At 39.3% G+C, this 23,120-nt stretch overlaps 2 protein-coding genes across 5 annotated transcripts in view; both read left to right on the forward strand.

Moving 5' to 3' along the window:
• Positions 1-5,843, forward strand: part of nwd2 (NACHT and WD repeat domain containing 2) — a 78,671-nt gene extending 72,828 nt beyond the window's left edge. For all 4 annotated transcript variants that reach the window (XM_078936235.1, XM_004079893.5, XM_020711667.3 and 1 more), the window contains one exon: positions 1,345-5,843. In XM_078936235.1, the coding sequence (XP_078792361.1) occupies positions 1,345-5,241 (3,897 nt within the window). In that variant the 3' untranslated portion in view covers positions 5,242-5,843. The remainder of the gene's footprint in view (positions 1-1,344) is intronic.
• Positions 5,844-14,449: 8,606 nt separating this feature from the next.
• Positions 14,450-23,120, forward strand: part of zgc:194930 (uncharacterized) — a 36,622-nt gene continuing 27,951 nt past the window's right edge. The window contains exon 1 of the mRNA XM_004079892.5: positions 14,450-14,696. The gene's annotated coding sequence lies outside the window, so the exon portion shown is untranslated. The remainder of the gene's footprint in view (positions 14,697-23,120) is intronic.

Consider the following 23,120-nt stretch of genomic DNA (forward strand, 5'->3'; position numbering starts at 1 on the left):
GTGGGGGTAAAGAATGGCATAAAAGCTTAAATTAAAACACCCAAACTTGTATCAAGCTTTTACTTATGCAGAAGTTTCAAGATTGCAATGCTGCTCCTGGCATTCCATAAGTGTTTCAGATTACATTTATTTTGACTCGCCATGCTGCTTGTGCCTCCTCCTCTCAACTATAACCACCATTGTTTGTATGTAAAGTTGCACAGTGTCCACCTGTGTTTTAGACATGCTTAACACTCCAAAAGGCAGCCACAAGCCTGTTTCGTGTTTGGCAAATGGCAATCCATGGGTTAAATTGACCTGTGTGCATCAACTACTGCCGATTTAAGGCACATTAATGCTAGAAAAGCACATATGGTACATTCACAGATGGCAAATTGATCAAGTTTACTGCAGGTATTGTTTGACTTTTCAACTCTTTAACACTGGAGCTGGAGCTTCAGTGTTGACATTCTTCTGAGTACTGTAACTTTTCAGCCGTTAACGCAATACCACAGGATTCTGAAGCATAGAAAAGCAACTTTGCAGGAGTGCTTACACAATCAACGTAAATCTGCTGATTCTGTCGTGGAGAAAAGTGGCACAGCCAATACGTAAAGGATCTTTTCTCCATGTTAAAATTGGCTGAGTCACGATCGCGTAAACAGCTGAAGACTTACGGAACGTCAAAGAGAGTGTGTTATTTATTTCACTGGGGACATCTCTAGTGTTAAAAGGTTTAATTGACAAACACCTTGATAAGTCATTTTAGTAATCTAGTGAAGCATGGCTTTCTGTATCCTAGAACTATTCCTAAATCAGGTTATATGAGTAAATGAGTAAATGAGTAAATGTTGCAGGCTTTGGTTGATCTAAAAATCCATGATTATAAACTGGGAATTTCAAGTGTATTTGGTTATCAAGAGTAAATATGGGTTGTTTCTTTAGTGGCTTACAATTTTGCTTCTGCTTTTAGTGTCCATACTTCACATTTTGCAAAACTGTGGTAAGATTTTAAGGAATTAGATTCAAGTATGTATAATTCCAGATCTGATCAGTTCTTTGTAGCACACACTGAAAATAATCAGCCATGAAAGCTAGGAAAACATATTTACATTGCAAATAATTCACAAACAATCTGTCTCCCCGCCTCCTCAAACCCACTCAAAGCTAAAACTGGAGTTGGAGTCATGAATATTGCCCCAAAAGCTTCAGATAATATTGTTATTCTTCCTGAAATCTCAGCTGGGCCATTTATTGAATTTATTTGGCAAAATATTATTATGGAAACATGAAATAAATTATTTCAATATTAGAACTGCATGAACTTTAACATGGTATTTTGTTTGTTTTTTTTTGTCTTGACAGGCCTACACGTGGCTGCAGAAAGAAATGGGTCCGGAAACTGACCCGGTGGTTATTGTTCGCTTTATTGGCTCCAGCCAACTCTCTACAGACCTACGAACTCTCCTCCAGAGCATCTGTGAACAGATCGCAATAAACTACCGCTGCCTGATTCACTTTTTGCCTAACAAGATTCAGGAGATGAGGGAGCTTTTGATTAACCTATTAGGAGAATCATCGTTCCATAGACCTCTGGTTATTGTTCTGGACTCCCTGGAGCAACTTTCAGATGCAGATGAAGCTCGCAAACTATGGTGGCTCCCCATACAGCTCCCTCGCACAGTCCGCATTGTTGTGTCAACATTGCCGAACAAGCATGGCATATTGCAGAAGCTACGCCACCTCATACACGACGATGGATATTATGTAGAGCTAATCCAGAGGGACCGAAAAGCCTGTAGCCAAATGTTGAAACAGCAGTTACTTGGAGTGAAGAGAAAAGTCACCTCAGGCCAGCAGATCTATGTGAATGAGGCACTGGCCAAGTGTACATTGCCGATGTTTGTCAACCTGATCTATAGAGAAGTAGTTCATTGGAGGTCTCACAAAGATGTGGATGATAAGTCCCTTTGCTCCACTGTGCATGAGAGTATAGAACAGCTATTTTACTCTGTGGAGAACAAACTGGGCCAACGATTTGTCTTCCGAGCACTGGGGTACATCACCATGGCCAAAGCTGGGCTAACCGAGGTTGAGCTTGAAGATATCCTGTCCCTTGACAATATCGTTCTAGGTGATGTCATTGTGGCAACATACCTCAAAAACCCTCTCAGGATCTCCTACGACTTGGTTGCTAAGCTCAGAGAGGAGCTGGAGGGGTATCTGATAGAACGGCAGGTGCGGAACATTGCTTTGTTGGTTTGGGCCAACAGGCATCTCCATCTTATCGCCCAGAAGCTGTACCTCAGCAATGAGGAGGATGTGCATCAAATGCACAGCCTCTTGGCTGAGTATTTTTTAGGGGCATGGGCAGGAGGCAGAAAGAAGATTTTTACCTACGATAACAACCACTTCACTTCCCTCAACATTTCTCACCACAAAAACCCTCACCATCAGCAATCCCACGAGAAAGCATCTTCTGATAAATACTCATACGACAGACAGACTCCCGAGCAGCCGTGGGTGTTCCAGTGCAACCTTTTGGAGCCTGACATTTTCTTTGTCAATCACAGAAAAATGACGGAGCTGGTGTACCACCTCACAAGAAGTGGACGCACAGATGACCTCATGTTTGGTGTCATCATGAATTTCAGCTGGCTCTATACCATGATCAAGATTGGCCAGTTTGAAAAGGCTTTGACAGACATTGACCTTGCTTACAGCTGTTCACAAGAAAAAGAGCTCAAGTTTCTTGCTACCACCCTCCGTGGTGTAAAAGTAAAAGTGCTAAAAAATCCTGCGTCCTTGTCTGCAGAACTGCAACAAAGGCTTCTGCCAGTTGTTGCCTCACTACCCAAACTCAGACACCTTCTCCTGGAGTGTGACAAAGATGGGCCAAAGTACTGCTCTATTATGCCCCTCCATTCATCAATGGATGTCACCTACAGCCCAGAAAGACTTCCTCTTTGTTCAAGCTACATGCAAATTGTAGAAATATTGCCCACTCTTGCCCCGAACATAGTCATTGTAGCATTGGAAGACGGGTCCGTTAGTACATGGGATGTAGAAAGCAGGCAGCTCCTGCGCCAGATAGACACTGCAAGATCTGTTGTGCTAGGAATCAGACTAACTTCTGATGAGAAATATCTGGTTGTAGCCACAACCAAGAATACTTTGCTCATCTATGATAACCACAAATCCTGCCTTTTATCAGAAGTTGAAATTAAAGGGTCCAAGCACAGTGGTGTCAGTGGTGGAGTTGCTTTCATCAATGGTTTCACTCTGTCTACCCATCATGCGCTTGCTTGGCTTGAAGCTAGCAAAGATGTGAACGTAATCGACCTGCTGTATGGCTGGCCTCTCTATCAGTTCCATTGTTGGTATGAAGTGACATGTGTCCAGTGCTCACCAGATGGAATGTATGCCTTCTGTGGCCAGTACCTCAACACTACATCCATCTTTAACTTGGGAAACGGTGACAAGTTGGCCACTGTGACATCTGAGTTTTCTGGGGGGTTTGTCAAGTCCATTCTTGTACTTGACACTCTTAACCAAATGGTAATGATCGACAATGAAGGAAGTTTGTCAGTGTGGAGTACGAAAGAGATAACCAACCCAAAGCTCATGGAGGACTATGATTGTAGAGGAGATGATAGTGAAGTGGTCGGTATTGAGTTATCTGAAGACCAGCGATCTATCCTAATCTGCAAGGCAAGGAGTATCGAAGTTCTTGACACAAAAGTGTGGAAAATGGTTGAGAAGTTCAAAGCAAAACGTACTGAACGCTTTGTTGCTGCTGTTCTGTCCAAGAACGGGCAGAGCATTGTCGCCTCCATGGAGAACACGTCTTCTATCTTTGTCTGGAGGAGGGACAGTGGACAGTGCATGGCGAGTTTGATTGAGATCTCAGGGGCTATTGTCAAACTCATCAAATCTGTTCACCACAATTTGCTCCTCTCTGTTGCCAGCAGTGGAGTTCTGTCAGTTTGGGACATCGATATAATCACCGCCATGTCTAACATTGACAAAACAGGCAAGAAGATCCAGACCTTGCATCTGTCTGGCCGGGAGGACTATGTGTTTACAATGGATGGCTCTGAAGCTGTCCACAAGTGGAACTTTAGCACTGGCTTTATTGAGGTGGTCTTCAAGCACGAGGGCACAGTGGAGAACTGTGCCCTCACCTCCTCAGGGGACCTCATGGTGACATCTGACGACAAGTCCAGTCAGTATATCTGGCAAACCAATACTGGAGAAAACATCTTTCGCATCAATGGACAGAGAATATCCCAGCTGCTAATCACCCATAACGACCAGTTTGTGGTGTCACTATGTGAGCAGAATGCCTCTAGAGTCTGGAGACTTGCTACAGGGCACAAAGTGTGCAACATCTTGGTAATGCTCCAGAATGCCCTGATAACAACCGCAAACACTTTCCTTGTGGGAACGTCCAAAAATAAGCTTCTTGCTGTTAGCTTGTGGTCAGGGAGCGTGTCAAAGAAGTTTGTCTGCGACGATGGCATCACCATTGTCAACTTCAAGCTCATTCCTGACTGCCCCGACTGTGTGGTCTTCATCACTTCCACCGAAACCGTCATTATTTGGAGTGTGGCAGACGAGTCTGTGTGCAGACGAGTCCAGCTTCCAACCAACTTCCTCAAAAATCTCGAGGACTTTCAGATTTCCCCTAATGGAAAATTAGGAATAGTTTCCAAAGGTGATGAGAGTATTAATGTCCTCGACCTTCACAGCGGCAAGTTGAGGCTTGTTCACGCAGCCGGCATAATCTGGCGTCAGAAATTGTCAAGAGATGGACGCTATTTGGTGTACGTTTGCTTCCGTAACTGTGACGAAGATGACGATGCTGGGGTAGTGTCCAATCTGATAGTGATGCGCCTTGCTGACGGCAAGAGCATCGGCACATGCTCTCTTTACAAGACTCCAACCTACCTTGTTCTCTCCCAGCGAGCTCTAAACATCATCATCGGCTTTGAAGATGGCAGCATTGGCACATACACAGTTGTCGACCGGGTGGATGCTGCTCTCAAAATAAAGATAGCCACCTCCAACAGCCGGCAGATTGTCAACAACGCCTCCCAGAAGGTTCGGCCCAAATGTGTGAACCATTCCTTTAAGAGCATTGCCGACTGTGTCTGGAGGGAGTCAACAGAAGTCTTCTCCAGGGACAGCCCCAGCAACGTATCAGACTCTGGAGAGGGTGAGTCCACAACACCTACAAAAAAGGCTGAACTGCTCCAGTGAGGAGTGCGGAATGGAGGAGTTAAAGATGTCTATTCAGGGGGTGGGTGGGAGACGTGTCACAAATCTTAGAATCTCTGGGGTAGCAGTTGATTCTTGTTTACAGCCAAGTGATTCAGCTGCAAATTTCAGGCCTGTGGGTAGTCAATAGGCCGACCATTTAAACGCTGCATACAAATGATGTATTACTTCCAACTGCAGATGCTCTTTATGTTAGTTTTACACAAGAAGACTGTTAAAAAAAATACTGTTTTACAAAAGAAAAAAAATGTAAACTTAGTTTGCCATTATGTGTCCTTTTGCATTTGAAGAACTAAGCTATGATTCAGATTTGTTGGTCAAACATTATCATAGTCATTCCAGCTATCTTAGCTACTGTCATTGACTTTATTTACATTGTACACACGAAGCCATACTGTTCTTAAGAGTATATTTATGTTTGTAGTAACAGCTGGCAGTACTGTACAAAAAAAGAACTTTGAACATTTGTACATATCTCTTTTCGGCTGCTGCAACTTGTGCAACTCCTTAAAATGTTAAGTTGTGCTTAATGCAATCAAAGTGAGTGCCTGGAAATAAAAATGTTCTTTATGTGCATATTACAAGATAACGAAAATGCAGGGACTTTGTAAACAAACTATACGCACCATTGCATAATACTTGCAATCCAGTCGACATCAGGAGCGATTGATGGCATTTCTTTCTGGAGTGAGAGCTGTAGGGATTTCTTGTAATGGTTTATGTGAATTTGACATCAGTTGACCTGCAGTTCTATTTGTTTGTAAGGGAAACACCACTATAGAAGCAAACAGTGTAGCATAGCACCATACACATTTGAGCCTTAACCAGTGTACTTGCTTTAGATTTTGTGGAGTTAGTTGAGATGTTCCAGTATAGAAGGACAGAGTTAGGTTTTTTTTCTGCAAAAAATCTTCTCTGTGAACATATGTACAAGGCGTGTCATTAGGTGCAAGCACTTTAGGAAATGTTTGCGGGAAAAAAAATGCTTGATTTATTCAGAATAAATAACCTTTTAATTGTTTAAAAAAACTAGGTAGTTAGTCTGCTGACAGATAGAGACACAGAAGATCCTTGCAGGCTTACTTGAAATGCTGCATTTCCCCTCCATATCCCAGATTTGAATAAAACATGGCAACCCTGTCATCTTAACAGCATACTTCAAAGAGGAGCCATTTGGAAATCTATCAGATTTAAATTAGGGTCAGGAAAATGACATGGGCATTGTGTCAAAAATGGCGCCAAAGACAGTAGTCTTATCACTGTTATGAAGGAAATGAGAAAGATATAGAGTACAAAAACCTCAAGACAAAAGATGTGTGGGATAACAAGCAAAGAATATATATTGAAACATCTATTTCTTTAAGATAAACACTAAGCACAAGTTCAAAGAAAACTGCTTCATCTTAAAATTTAGTTTTGCTCAAATAAATGTCCAAGTTTTGCAAAAAATGTTCCAAAATTGTTGCTTATTGCCAGCTTTATCCGAAGTTTTGTGCTGAAAGGATCATCGGTTTCCCAGAGCATATAATTGAATCGGTTAGTTCAAAAGGGGCCCAAGTCCACCATTATTCAAAATAGAGATATGGTATGTTCTATGGTCTTCAAGGGAAAAGCTATCTGATTATGCGCAAAAAAGTCCCAAGTCCGTAGTAATGTATCGACTATGCTTGACATTTAAAATGCATCAAGTACAAAATTCCTGGACTAGTTATCCAATATGGCAGCGCCCCTGTTTAATTCAAGAAGGGCCCAAGTCCAGAGACTTTAGTTTGCTAGTCCTCTGAAATGATAAAAGTGAGGTGCTTCATATTATAGCATTTGTAAGCTATGAACTATTGCTAAATCTGGGTAAAGTATTAATCATTTGGTGTAGCCTCCCTTTAAGCTATGTAATTAAAATAATTTTCTGGAAAAACAAACCTCATGGTCTTGGGCCCCTTTTGAACTGACCGATTTTATTATGACTCAAGTCAATTTACTTTTAAAACCAGAGGATATGTTGTACCTCTACATATAAGCGGGTTTGAAGTCAGGAGGTCTTCACTGGTTTCTCACAAAAGTTCAGCTCAATTAAATCCACTTTTTGATGCCAATGTGAACCTAAATTTTGGCATTTGTGTCCCAAACCAACCATTGATCCGTCAACCTGTTCTTTTGCGAGATAGTTTACATCTAAATTGAGTCCAGCCGCATATCGCTAATCAATCATTTGTACGGTCCCACTACAAGTGTTTGGTGCATCCCAGGAGTGGCTGTTAGATAATGGGACAGGGCCTGTGACGGGGTTGCAGTGGGACCAACTGGGATCAGAAAAAGATTGTTGTTTTTTTATTTCTTTAGCAGCTGGTGAAACGTTGCTTTTGCAATCCAATGTCAATTTAACCTTTCAACCCCCCCAAAAAAAATATCACCAATGCAGCCTAATGGCTAAAAGTCTCAATGTGGTTTCTATACAATACATTGATCTTTACCATATCTTTCAGATATAGTATCACCTAATCCTGGCCTTTCCTTAAATTGATAAGTAGACATGCTAATAATTTGATAGTCACCTCTCAATCAAAATCCTCACAAATTCAATGTCAAATATTGATCGCCCTGGAAGTCATCTATTAAAATGCCCTGGCTCCATTTAATTTAGTTTACAAACGAGTGAGGCTAAGTCATATTGTGCCATTTTCATAACATATATAGTCTGATATAAGGTAAAAAATAAACACACAACACTTATTAGGGACCCATTGTGTGTAACACATTAACAATTTTACGCTTTTGTTTTTTTATTCATGCCTTAGGTACAACTTCAATACTTTTTTTTACGTCTGTTGTCAGAAAAGTGCACATTACTTTTTCTCCAGCTGGCAACATGATGTAATAATGCACATTGTTAAGATTGTCCACAAGGCCAACCGGATCATCACTTGTAACGTTTATTGGACTATAGCACACACGGTGAGCATGTCGTGCAGGAGGCGGACATTGGTGGATCAAGACAAGGGTCAGCCGACAATCTTAAAAAATTAATTTAAAAATAATCCAGATCTGTGACATTGGACAAGGAAAACTGAAACCGAAATTGTATCAAGCTCCTACACATTCAATCATCTGACCGACACGATGGCAGAAAAACCAGACGCGTAGGCTATTTTTAAAGGTTAGCCATCTTATTGTATGTTTACGAGTAAGGAATAGTTGAGAAAAAAAAATGCCCTTGGATGCTTTCAAACTGGGTGGCAGCGCCAAGCTTTAAACTTTCTCACCAAGTCAAAAGTGTCTAAACGAAGAGAAAAGACATTCTGATATTTAATTGCCAAAGTTCCTACGATAATTTGTTTCATTTCTGTTGACAGTCTAATTTGTTTTTGAGGCTTGTACTGTAATTATATTGTTACCAAATGGTTTTAAGTGTTGACTGTGATTATGTTATGATAGAGAAAACATCTTTGCTAAAGGAAAAAAAAATTCAAAAGAAATCCTCTTCTATTATATTGGAATGCCAGTTTAAAAGTATATTTGAATGTGTCCATATGGCAGCCAGTAAAAGGTATTATCGTATGTTCAGTAACTTGAATGACTTTTAATAACTTACATGTTTGCAACTCTTAGTTGACTTACTGGTAATGAATGTTTCTATGGTATTCTTTGTATTGTCAGGACTGAAATAACTGTTTAGAGATTTATATTTTCATAAATGTTGTATCTACATTTTGTTACAGAGTTGTTTAACTGAAAATGAAAGAGAAAAGAAACTAATGTCTGAAGCAATATGAAACTAGTGTGTATGCATTGTTTGTAATAAACATTTTAATGTACAAAAAAAGAGAGTCGGTCCATAGTTTCCAGTGTTTTCTTTTAGACGTGGAGGTTTTTTTTTTACTGACATGAATAAATTCAAGTGTAAATGGGATGTTTCTATTCAATTTTTATGTGTTTTCCAAAACCTCGTAACATTTTCATACATTTTTATCAATTTAAACTTTCCAAAATCAAACTAAACAGTGAATAAAGCCACAGTTTCTGCAGTTACTATTACTTTTTGAATTAAATAATTGTTTTTTTTGGTGAGTTTAGACTTTTTTTATGTAATTTACATATAGGATTTTTACGTGTTATGGACTTTGTTTAGCATTATTTAGCTTATTTGGCACTTTTGCCACTAAGCAATGAATTCTACTTTTTCATCAAAACTTGTTTTAACCAATTTTTACATCATTCTTTCTTTGACAAGTTTAAACTTTTGTTTACCGGTATTTAGCATGAAATCAGTCTGTTTACCCATTAATGTTGGTCATCTTATCTTAATTATGATACATAGTTTTCTTAAATGTATTTTTTTAACCAGTTTTTTGTTACATTTAGCTAATTGTAGCTTTGGTTTTTGCAGTTAACGCCGGTTTTCTTGTTTTGCTTTAAAGTATTGGTCTATTTTTCTCTCAAAATCATAGATATTTATTAGCTAACTTTAACATTTAGTATTAAATGTAGCAGTTTTTGTAAGATTTTTTACCTTTGTACCCAAGATATATTTTTTGAGAAACAAATTTACTATGTATCTAATTTGACATTAAACATTGGCTTGCACAGGTAATTTTTTTTAAATAAAACAACTTTTTTTAATACTAAGAATTTCTTTTAGCTATGTTAGATAAATTGACTGTACTAGCCCTTAATTTGATCTCAATTAGCAAAACCCAGTATTTTCCTTCCTCTGGTTTTTTTGCTCAGTTTCATGTGTTTTAGCTAGCAGATCAGATCTTTAATGCCAGAATTTACTACCATAAGTACCATAAGTCTTTATCCGTTTATGCAATTATCATAATTCCAGCTGGTTCTATAGTGGAGTTAAGCAGCTTTGCGCTGAAATGCAAGACTCCACAGTAATGAATTGCTCACGCAATCAACGTAAATGGGCTTATTATGTTGCAGAGAAAAGCGACTGCGCCGTTATGCAAAATGTTACGTTAATAAAGTGCTAACTTTACGTTAGCAAAGTGTCGCATAACCGTGCAAAGCCCATATAAAAAATTAGAATCAGCTGATGGATGTTGATAGTAGAAAAAGTCAAAGAGCTACAGAAGGTCAAAGGACCTTGTCGCCAGTGATGTTTCGGGTGTTAAAGGGTTAACTTAGATGCCTTTAAATTTAACTAAGCATGTAGCTATCAAATGTGGAGTTTATTCTATCCACTTTAGCTCTAAGCATTTCAAAAAGAATGTAATTGCAGTCATGTCCATCAATGTCTTTTGGTGTCAGTTGCCGTGTGTTAAATATCAGGGCATGCAGGGAAACGGGTCATTTATGGGGTTAGAATTCTTCCAAAAAAAACAGCCGACACCCTCAAACAACACACAGTACGGAGCTCTGAAATGAGTGGATGGGCCACTAATTGCTCAGTTACACGCAGAATGCCAGACAAGTGTGGTGACTATTTCCCCAACGCGGGCTGACAGTGTCATTGTAATTAGGTGATGCGTGTGCGCCGCACCTGCACGCCAGCCTGCTCCCACCTCGCAAACTTGCAAAGTAAACAGAATGAAGCTGTATTGGGATGGCCAATAAAATCCTGTCGCTTTGAGTTACCGTTCTAATTTCCCAGTGGTGTCAAGCTAATCTTTCTGTGTGGAAATGGGTGGGTGTGTGTCCTGTCACCACAGCAACACCCCACCCCTTCCAGCTCTCTGGAGCTAAGCCACGCCTCTCATTGTAATGAAGGTGAGGTCACGTCTGTTGGCTTTTGGAGGGGGGCCGCTTCCAGTTCTGAACACAACAACAACTACGGCTAGCACATTCCACCTGCAGCTCCACACACACCACTTGTTTGTGGAGCTGGAGGTCTCCACAGGTCACACACGGCGTACAGTAGGACATTATTCAGTAAATAGCCGCTTTCTTGTCAGCCAGAACCCTTTTCTTCTCATCGTGCTCAACTGTAACCTCTACGGGTGGGGAAGCCTTTTCTTCTCTCATTTGGGTCTGACCCTTTTTTCTCTTTCTCTGGCACGCCAGATAAACCAGGCACTTTGGGTGACGTTTAAATGAAGTCCTGCTCAGCGTGCAGCCTGAGGGAAATTGGTTCACAGGCCAGTCCAGTTTTTTTAGGAAACCCTGCTTCACCTGGGATGAAGCTCAGGTCCAAAGCCTAATTCTTACCTTTAGGCCTTTTTTCCTCCTCGTTTTTCCTCCATGCATCAAGGCTAAACACCAGTTTGAGGAGGATAACTACTCGTGAGGCCTGACCTGATTCCGCTGAAGCATGCTGGGCAGAGAGACGCCCGTTTCTCTCTTTCCATTTCAGGTGAGCCATGACCAAAGGAGGAAGGGAGCTTGTTTGCTTTGGAGAGGCCTTATGAAAACAAAGAACACATGACTTCTCATGAGTTTGTTTAATTTAAAGAATCAGCATAACCTTGAGCTGAAATGTATATTTACACCCAAACAATGACACACAAAAGCTGTAAGGATTTACCAAACAATGTGGGTTTTACAGGAGAAATTTTGAAATAAATAAAGGGTCAGAGCCTGAAGCTGCTGTTTGACCTTGGATAAAGCTGAAAAAAGTTTTATTGGATAGTTACCGAGAAGCTAGTAAATGAGCTGGAACCGTTTCCTGGCGTTGGGGTTTATTGGAAGTCAAAAAACTGTTTTTAGAATTGTTGAAATAAAAAAAAGAACATGTTTACTCTCTACATTTTTGTCAGCCGTTTTTGTAATTTGTCATTGAAACGTTCTCAATCTGAACAAAAAGGTGAAGCTAAAGGAGACAAGAGGTATCAAAACAAATTGAACAAAGTGATTTTCCTGTATTTATACATACAAAACCCCGGACGTCCCAAGCGTTCCCAGTTTTCTTTTAGTTTATACCGTTTTAAGGCAAAATGTTGTTTTCTAAGACAAAGCTTTGGCAGTTCATTAGAAATGTACCTGTTGGCGTGAAGCAACCCCGACCCCCCTTCCCCGCATTACGTCTGATCCTGATTCACAACAATTTAATGAAAGAAATGCTCAGAAATACTATTTTCAGATTCACTTTCTTTATGAATGCTTTCCATTGTAAGAAAGAAGCTGCACGAATGAAACCCCACTTTCATTTGAGTGGGTCTTTAACCCCCTTTTTTATTGGTTTCTGTCATAATTTATTAATTTAATGCACTCCGTGGAGCCCGGGCTGAAACAGCCGATCTGTTTTTATTATGCAGAAAGCTTGAAGCTTTTAAAAAGTGTTCACTGTTCTGATGCATTAAAAAATTGTCATTTCTCATATTTATGGAGGGCTCGTCACATGTTTTTCTTTTCCTGTCATTATCCTGCCTTTGTAGAAAAGCTGCAGAATTATTCACTTAACTTTGTGTTTTTTGGAGCATTTTTTCAACGTATTTTCTGTTTTAGCTGTGTTTTGCTAATTTTGGATCCAAGTTGTGTTTGTTTTTTTTGTTTTTTAAAGAATTCATATTTCTAAAAAATAACTAGAGACAAGATTTGTCATGACTTTATGAGAAAAGCAACATTTTTAGCCTAAAATATGCTCCAAACCAAGTGTAAACTGGTCAAGTCTGCGTTTTTTTTGTCTTTTTTAAACTCCATCTATTTTAGAAATTTTTGAAATAATAAAGTGGCAACGTCTTTATATAGAAAGTTTACCATTTTACAACAAAAACAAAAAGTCCTAAATATCTAAGATTTACTGTAGTTTGAAAATACATAGAACTTATATTTTAATCTGTCACAAAGCCCAAACAGAGCTTTTTGTGTCTATTTAAATTTCTTAAAAAGCAAAATTTTGCTAAAAACCAGAAACAAAAGGGCTAAACTGAAATTTGTAACATCTAAAAAATCCTGTGTAAAACATAAAATAATGTCTAATTTTGTGGGACTTTTCAGATGCGATCATGTTGTGCTCACATGCTTTGTAAATGTCTAAACACTTCAATCGTTTTTTTCAGCTGTTTCTTGTCCTCATGGCGCCACGTGTCTCTAAGGGGATCCTTGTCTTGTCATAAAGTAGCAGCTTTTATTTGTATAAGATCCTTCATTTACCCAGAAATAAATGTTTTCAGGGACTTTTTGATAAACCTTTTTAACACTATTTTGAACGTTTATGTATAACACCTTCAAAGTCCTCGTAATCTAAATGTTTGTGGATGTCAGAAATGTGTTTTTGTTAAACTTTTTAGTCCATTTTTGTTTACAGAATGACTTTAGGTTGTGTGAAGAGTGAGTGTATAAAAGTTAGTTCTCCCTATTGGCATCTTTGTCATATGATCAAGCATGGTGACTTCAGAGAGGCAGGTCAGGTTAAGCTTTGTCAAGTTTTATGCAGGCTGTGGGGTCAACACAGGAAGTGGAAACTCCTCGCCTCTGGCTTTCAGAAAACAGATGCAATTTATTTAAAAATTGAAATATTCAAAATATTATAAAGCACATGGAACAAAGAACCTTTACTTGTTGTTTTTGTGTATTTTGGGTTTACAATAAATTTTATTCCTGTATTTTTTAACTTTGTAAAATAAAAATAAAGGGACATCTGCCTGAATTCCAGAACATAAAGAGTAGCAACAATATTTTGGACATGTTATTACTTTACTGACAAAAGTGATAGACTGCAATACAAAGATTCTTTTAATTTTCTGACATGGAAAATGTAATACAACAAAAATAAATGCATTTCTTTCCAATTTTGACAGCGCCAGTGTTCAGCAGCGGAGCCGCCATCAGTGTGGGAATGTGTGAATGGCTTTGTGATTGTAAAGCGCTTTCGGCCTTTGAGGAAGGTAGAAAATAAAATAAACATATTTTTTAAAAATATGGTGTGTAATAAATAACTATAAATGAATATTTTTAAGACATTTCTTAAGGAATTTCTATTTAAATGTGCTATTTTTCTTCTGTTATTTAGGCATTTTATTCTATTCCCTCATAATAATCTCACTTTGATGTAAAATAGAGATACCAAACAAAATCAATAGTCAAAGGAATATAAACCTATTTTTAAATTTGTTTTTAAACGAATCAGTTTTATTTATTTTAATTATTATGTTTTGTGTTTAGGGTCCACAAATTATTTTCCCTAAAAGCTCTTGAAAAAAGAGCAAACATGAAAGACACGAGGGTAGGGGATTTATTTTGAAGGCTCAAAGCGGAAGTCGCGTCTTTCCACCGGCTTGATGGAGTTGACTAGTTTCCCAGACTAACTAAACTACCCATCAGCCGTTCTGTGTGCACTCAGGAGACATGGGGCAGCGGAGTCACCGAGGAGGGGACTCAGTTCCAAACCGTGTAACTAAAGAAATTGACAGGAGCGTCCATATTATCATCCTGTGAACTTTTAGTTACATTTTTTTTACACCGAGAAGGGACCGGAAGAGAAAGACGTTCAATGACATCGGTGTGTTTTTGATACCTGGGGGCAACGTGTGCCACACCTTCATTTAACACGACAGGTGAGTTCAAACTGTCATTTTTTATCTATGTTATAAATTATAAAAACAGCTGCGACAAATGTTTTGCATTTAGAAACTGTGCTGTTTTGTATTTTCATTTTATCTTTTTTTTTTTTTTTGCTTTGTATTTGTTACAACAGGTGTGTCACCCATATGCTCCAAAAAACGTAACACACAAAAAAGAAATGTCTAAATAAAAACATAAAAATAGAGAGAAAAAATATTTTTTGCCTCAAAGAGTGTTGGCTAGTTTTATTCAGAACATGGAGGTGTGAATTTGGTAAAAAATAAATAAATAAAAATAAAAAGTAGAACGTAAAAACGTTTTTTTAGACACTATTACTGCACTGGTAAAGCAAAGATTACGTTTGAAAAAAAATGGGTAAAAGCGAAAACTTTTTTTTTATTTGGTAGTGACGTAGTTATTGATCCTGTTAGCTCGCGTGTTTGAGTGTGGAAGCAGCAGCGACCACAGAACCAGCTCGTAAATTTCCACGGAGAGCGCGGTGCACCCTGGGTTAATGAGTAAAGTCTGCGTTGTTATGGGATGGAGACGCACGGAGGAGTGGTCTCGCGTGGCCTTGGTTTGTGTTTGCACCTCCAACATGACCCTTCACTGAGCTTCAGGTCAATGTTTTCTAACCTGTACTAGTCTGTCAGTCCTGCTTTCTTTAGTGTTTGTAGCTTCGAGCTGCTATATTTCCTTACAAAGCCAAGTTTGCTGACTCATTCTTTGTGTTTGGTGGAGAACTCCTCCCATTGGTTACTGATTAGATGAGCATTTAAAGTGAATGCAAATCCTGTTTGGCCCAGATGGAGCGTGTGTTGCTGGTGGGAACATGGACGCTGTTGGTTTACACTCCACATATAGTGAACAGATTACATGGCAGTGCTTCCCTGATGGAGGGGACACTGGAACAGGCTCCAAAAAGTATGTTTCAATAACATAAATATAAAAAAAAATCCCTAATAGACATATATTTACTTCGAATAACACTTCACATGTGTTTTCATTAAAGGTTGTTGCTGTTTATTACATGCACTGGTGGCCTTTTCTTCTGATAATGACATGTATGAAGAAATCTAAAATGAAAATTGCATTTCAGAATGTATATTTTTATTCAAATCATCTGGATTTAGGAGCACACGAAAAACAAATGCTGGACAGCTCTGATATTTCTTGTCACTTTTGTTGCACTGGTGATGTTGGGTAGGGTGCGATGGGGGCTGTAAGCTAGCAGGAGAGAGTGTAAACAGAAAACTCTCTGCAATGGGGAGGGAAAGGGGGCACGGAGGCGCCAACAGCCCCGTCCACAAATCAGAAGGGACCTTCGAATGATTTCATGCCGCTCTGCAGAAAATATGTCCTACAAAACAACTGTTTTTTTCATTTTGGCTAAAAGCGGCATCATCATATTTAACCTCTTTAAGACTGGAGCTAATATTTGAGCTAACCCTTTACACGCACAGTCCCGGGGCCCCGGTTCAGCAGTATTAACTACTGTAGTATTATAACCCAAAATGTGACGTCCACACATGTGGCCATGTGTCAAGAGGTTGGGAACGCCATGAAAATGGCTCAAGAAATGGTCGGCCTTTTCTTTTTGGTCTCCAAAGTCCTATAAGTTCCCAATTGTGTACAAGAGTGCCAAAAAATAAACAAAAAAATAGGCCTTTATCTGCTTTTATGTGTGGCCTTAGAACAGCAGTCAGAAAAAAAATGCATGTTCATTTATGATAGAAGAGAAATAAAATAAAAAAACAACAACAACATGAAACTATAAGGAAAAATAAGTATTTCACTGTCCTGGAGAACAATGAAAGGCCCTACCCCCAAAAACCCCCCCATCAGTAAAGAGGACATCGCATTTTCCAATAGGAGACTTTTGAACATAAAACTAATGATCCACTTTATCATTTCACAAGTCAGAAAGGAGAACTTAAGCGCTAGCTAACGACTCAGGAGCTCCGTCGCTGAAGGTCAGGCTAATGAATGCTAAAATAAGACCTTTGGCTGTTGTGATGAGTCGTTGTTTTGGGTGATTAATCAGCAGCAATGTGAAACGAAGACTGAAAACAAACACGCAAAGTCTTCTGCTGCAGTTTGCACAATCATAGTAATTACTGTCCTTGCTGTTTTTTTATGACTAAACTATCATCTTTGTCATTCGATCAAGATAAAAAGACTCATCCTCCACATATTAAAGGAAGAAATCAGGTAAATCTGGAAGAAAAAAATAGTTATGAGTCACTTTGCTTTTGTATGAATGTTATTGTATTTGATCTTGTTCAACTAAACTCAAAGAATTCTAGTAGGAACACAAAATCCCCTCAATCTGTGGCTTTGCTACAATCAGACTTTCTTTCTTTCTTGGTCTTGAGCAGCACAAAATAGTAAAATATTTTGTAAAAGTTCCAGTTTTTGCAGGTTTTTATTTTTTTTCCATTTCAGAACCACAAAAGTTGATTTACCTGATCTGAATGGGAAATACCCATTTACAAAAAAAGATAAGGAACTTGTAAAGCCCTTTAGGGATAAATCTTCTGGATGGAAACAAATATTCTATCTTTTAGTCTAGTTTTCAATCAACTAAAATATGATGTCAAATTTATTTTGATGTAAAAACATAAAAAACATTGTATTGTATTTATTAAATATGTCAAGAATAGCTTATATGATTGGCAGCCTATAGAAATTCTTAAAAAATAAATTTGATTGTAATTTAAAAATGTAACGATGATTCCTTAAAGTTATGGGTTGATTGTCATAATAAGGTAATTTTATGGGGTTTTTAAAGGGGAAAAAGTTTTTTTGTAATGAATGTAAAATAAATTGCATCAATTGTACTCTGTAGTGATGTAAAAAAGAAAAGCGTTTTAAAACATAACAGGCTTTTAAAAAAGAAAATGTAAGAAATGAATGGATTTTTATCAGCATCCTGTCAAATGAAATTGGAAACCTGTCAATCTAAATCAAATACATTTATTATTTTGGCTCTAATAGCAGCCCTGCTATGTTTTCCACCTTGAAGACAAACATAAGTTCATTTGCTTCCTTTTTCCATTTTCCTAAGTAGAACCGATGAAACGCAGAACTCCTCCTCCTCCTGGCTGCTATGCAGACTTGTTTACCTGCTAAAGTACAGCTCAGCGCTTCTGATTAGGGAGTTTCCTTTGAGAAACACTATAAAAAATTCGAATTATTCGGGGAAAAATTGACTCTTTTTTTTCTCCAAGTCATTCCAAAACTGGATGATACGAAATTATAAGTCAAGCTTTTATTTTTGTAAAGTTGAAGTTTCTCGCTTTATCATAATAAATAACGCCAAATTCTGGTTCTCAGAAAGTTAGAAATATCAAGAACAAATTCAATATTGGTTTTAATAGCGTCACACCCTGATCAGGTAATAAACCCATACAAAGGTTTCCTAAGTCTTAAAATAGTCTCTGTAAAAGACAAAGGTATCAAAATTACAAAATATTGGCTATTCAATTCTATATTTAAGGAATATATTCAAATAAAGTTACAATTTTTTTAATTGAATGACCAGAGGCTATTTCACTTTTAACATGTGCCTGTAAGCAGAAAAGGTTTGACAAATGTTGGCCTCAGTATTACAGTCAGAACTGATCTTCACAGAGATGTTTTGATTTTAATAAATCTACTTCAGCCGGATCAGCAAAGTGGTAAATGGGATTCCCAGTCAAATCACGAAGCTTCAAAAAACAGACGGCGAATCGTCTTTTTTTCATTTGTATAAACGTACCGCCATGGCGATGACCTTTGGTACGCTTCTCTTATCAACTTACTCAAATGAGTGGCGTCGAAACCGGCCAGCTGAACTCAAGTGTCAAACATTTCACGGTGGAGGCGCTCCGGCTTCTGACACTCATTTAATAGTTTTCCCCAGCTCTTCCTCGGAGACGTAATTGAAAAAGTTCCCCAAATATCATCAATCAAATGGAACGTTGCTGCACGCATTGTTAGGCCAGGTCGCTTGTCCTGTCGTCTTCCTATAGCAGCTGAAATGGACGTTTTTATTTGGATATTAGAGTGAAGGAGCTAAATGAAGGCTCTTAAAGGAACAGTTTAGGCCTTAGCCATATGCACCCACATGGGCGTTGACCCGCATGGGTGCTGCATACTGCAGGTTTTTTGGGTCTGTGAAGGATCGTAGACAGAAGCGGTTGCATCTTAAATGGTGTAAATGTGTGTCTCCTGCCTTAAAATCCCACTTCAATAAATTCAAATTTTTGGTGTTTTTAGTAGCATTTTTCTGATGATGGAGGACATCTATAAAGATAATGAAGCTTAGAATTACATTTCTGAGTATTTCTTTATTCAAATCGCTGTGAATCGGGAACAGACAGGAAAAAAAATCTTCAAAAATACGGGGCGGCCGCAAGCTCCCTGCTCCGCTCTATTCTGATGCATCCATGTTCTCCACGTCTGAGCTGGAATATGGTTCAAAACTGTACGGCTGGATAATTCCAATACAGTATTGATGGTTCGGGGTTAGGCCTGCACAATAAATCCCATCAGACTGCTGAACTCAGGAAGATCATTGAAGACCCACCCACACCCCCACCCACACCCACGGATAGCTTGAAAAAGCAGTGCTATGTGAAACACTCTCTTCTGTGCAAAATTTCAGTGCCCTAATTATAGGACTGTGCAATACTGTGATCTATATTCTCTTCTGTGCATTACTCAATAGGAGTCATAAAATGTCGTATTGATATGTCTCTTACTTCCTGTCTTAATCTCACTGTAAACAGCCGGGCCGGGACCAGAGGCACACATTTCGTTTTATCCCCTGTAATGAAATGACGATAAGTAATCCTGAATTCAAATTTATCAATTATCGGGATGTCAAGCTGTGCGATATGCACATCGCAAAAGTCGACAAAAATTGCGATAAATGGTTACCTTAAATGTGTTTAAAACAAGCTTATGGCAGCTTGAAGTATTTAACAAATCAAATAAATCCCTTTATGCATTTGACCCATCGGATTGACCCCTTCAGATGGAGCCCTTATATGTTAGATGCTCGCCTCCTATGTGGACGAGGGTCATTTGGAGTGTAATTTAAGTTGACTCTTATTTTAAATAAACTGCTGCAGTGAAATAGAATATAAGCTTTCGTTTTTTTGCTATTTGTTCACTAATGTTGATCTCTAATGTCGCAAATCAGGAGTTTTCCTCATATGGTGCAGGCCTAGTTGGGGTTGTGAGGGGCCGTAAACTAGCGGGAGAGCATGTATGAAAACATGCTCCATGCCAACAGTCCCGCCCACAACTCAGAGGTGAATTAACGACTGCCGGTCTGCAAAAACTGTCTCAGAAAATGTTTTTTTATGTTGGCTAAAACGCCGTATTCATAATTGAAGACCACTTTGAACAATAGATCAATAGATGAACAGGGTGGGTCTTTAAGGCCAATGCGGTCGTGAAGCATTAGTAAGGATAATGTGAGTTGCGACGTACAGGTGCTGTCGTATGGTGTCCTTACACCACGCTCTAGATGTTAGTAAGGTGTGTTCAGTGGCTTCTTAGAGGCCGCAGGCAAGAGCTGCATGCGTGGGGCGTGCATGTGATATGTACGTGCACGTAGGACACCCACACAAACTATGCCCTGATTGTAGAATTTCCTCATTTCTAACAGTCAGGGTGCACACAAGATATGGATGAACAGCACTGCATCTCACCCACTTCCTCCTTACTTGGCATTGCATGTTGTAAAAGTGTTTGCTCTGACCTGGCGCTCACAGCAGGCCTGTAGAAACAAAGGCCATTCGTGTTTTTACTCTAGGGACTCGCACTGTTTTGACGTCCTTGATATTTCGTGCGTGCCACCCGCGCCCCTCGTACAGGTTTGCCCATTTTCTGGCCGCATTTACCGTATTTACCCATAAGGGCAGTTGTGACTGAGGCAAATATTGGATGAGTTGAAATACATACTTATTAAAGTGTATTTTTTTAGTATCCCAATTGTTTTTTTGAAATCAACACATTGTATTTTTCTTGTACAGTAATCCAAAAATATAATAGTTTTCATTAGAACATTTCTTGCTAAAAGACTACTTTAGGTGAATAAGATTGTTCTTTCTAGATTCTGCTTTTTTATTTTACAATTGGTTTTTCTTCCATCTGATTTCTTTTTTTTTCTCCCCTAACTTGTCCTCTCCAACAGCTGAGCAAGCAGATCAGAGCTGAAGGCCTCTTGTGTTGGACAGATTTTACTGTTCCAACATTTATTGATCTTTAGACAGAGTGTATATTTGTACAAACCCCTTTTGTATTTGAGGCTAAGCTTTATTTATGATAATTAGATCATTAGAACAGAAGTCCTTCTGTTTGTAGTGTTTGAGGGTCTTTGGCTGTTCGGCTTTGCTCCACCAAAATGTTGGACACGGTGGAAGATGATTTTGTTGACCGTGTCTTCTGGGATTTGAAGTTGCTCTTTAATGAAGGTTTTCAGGGGTTTTCCCGGATCCTCACCTACCTGCTCCGGAATGCGTGAGACAAACAGGTTGTCCCTCATGGAGGTCCAGCACCGTCTCTTTAATCTTGCTGTAGTCCATGGAGATCTGCCGCCCGCTCTGCTTCAGCTTCTCCACGGAGTCCTTGAACGCTTCATTTTTGGCCACGAGCTCCATGACTTGGTCTAAGCTGAATTCCAGCGCCTCCTTTAGCGCCTGGAATTCTTTGTGGAGAATCTTTTAGCTTTTTATCTATGGACTCCAGGTTTCCTTCGAAGCTGGTGCCGGGAAAGGATGCAGCTCCGGGCGAGTCGTCCTGACGTCCGGCGGCTTACGACTTCCCTATAACTAACCCCTAACTAACTAAACTTCCAGAGCCTCCAGACTCAATTATTTCAATATCGGTAACAATATTTTTCTGAAGCTGGTGGCTAATGAAGCAAAAGTAAAGGTAGCTTTACCTGGGCCAAGCCAATTTGGTAGCACAGCAGTCTCGCAGCTCTTCCTGTTTACTCAGGTGGCATGAGCCTCTCCCGTGACCTCTGAACCTCTCCCGTGACCTCTGAGCCTCTCCTGTTTGATTTTTTATAAAAAGAAAAATCCAATCTGATTTCTGTGGTTTTTCCTTTTCTGTCTTTGTTAACAGACTGAGGCTTGAGCATTAAGGTGATAAAATGGCCATTTTTTTATCTCACTTCTCGTCACACTCGTGTTCCAACTGCCAAACCGCGGATGGCACCGCAGTCACAGTTGTCACTACAAGTCCGCCTCATGACAGCGAGGCATCGCGTCACCCTCCCAGCCAGATCTGGCACCGGTGTGTTTATGAAAGGAGGCCACGAAGCAGGAAGAGGAACCGTGCCTGCAAAGGTTACGACGGCTGCGAATTCACCGGAGCAGCAGCTTCAGTTTGCCATCTGTGTCTGCACAGGATGAGACAAAGGCTTGAAACAGAAGGAAAGAGCACCGTGCAGCAGATCCTCCAGATTCTTAATGAATGTAACCGTTTTTGGGGAATCAAAAGCAAAATGAAACGTTGGATTTGATCAAATTTCATAGAATTTGGTCCAACGATGAAGTGATTCCTAAGATCTGACAAATAGGATTTCCAGAGCTGATTTGTTTTGTAAAAGATATGTAAAAAAAGTCCAAGAAGCTCAGTTTGGTTTGATGCACAGCTCCTCATCCAGATATTCTCATGATACTGAGGCTTTAAGATGACAGGGACATTGGACAATCCATATTAAGGTGTTTTTACACCAGGTTAGTTGGCTTAGAGGTGGTTTTGCCAAAATTAGTTCTGACCAGGAGGAAGAAATAGAACTAAAAATAAAAATTTCCCACCACATATCATTCATGGAAAAGCTTTTTTAACTCGTGTTTACAGTGGAAACAATTTTTTAAACTTCTTTGGTACATAGTAGTCCCTCACTATATAACCTGGTTCACCTTTATCAACCTTGCAGTTTTGTTGATTTAGTTTTAGCATTATTTTTAACAGTACACTATTTTGTATATCCTGATTGGCTGTAGACTGTTGTCGATCTGCTCTCCAGAACAAAATGTGTATCCAGCCTGACAAATGTACATTATTCTTCAGTCATGATCAGATCTTTGTTTTCATTCTATAAAACTGGAATTATTTTTTTCACGACGGTTTGTACTTTGAGAGTATAAACGAGAGAGAAAAAGCGTGAAAATATTCATGTTTGTCAGAGAATAGTGTAGAAAGTGTGTAACGAGGAGTTTTACAGCCTTAAAAACTGGTGCAGCGGTAGGGCGGTCGACCCATGATTGGAAGATTGCAGGTTCGACTCCCGCCTTGCACGCCCATGTGTCAAAGTGTCCTTGGGCAAGACAGTGAACCCCACCTTGCCTCTAGTGGTGGGTTGGCGCCAGTGTTCGGCAGCGGAGCCGCCATCAGTGTGTGAATGTGTGTGT

This window comes from Oryzias latipes, chromosome 18 (assembly GCF_053564925.1).
Source record: "Oryzias latipes strain Hd-rR chromosome 18, Olatipes_Hd-rR_3.1".
Classification (NCBI taxonomy): Eukaryota; Metazoa; Chordata; class Actinopteri; order Beloniformes; family Adrianichthyidae; genus Oryzias; species Oryzias latipes.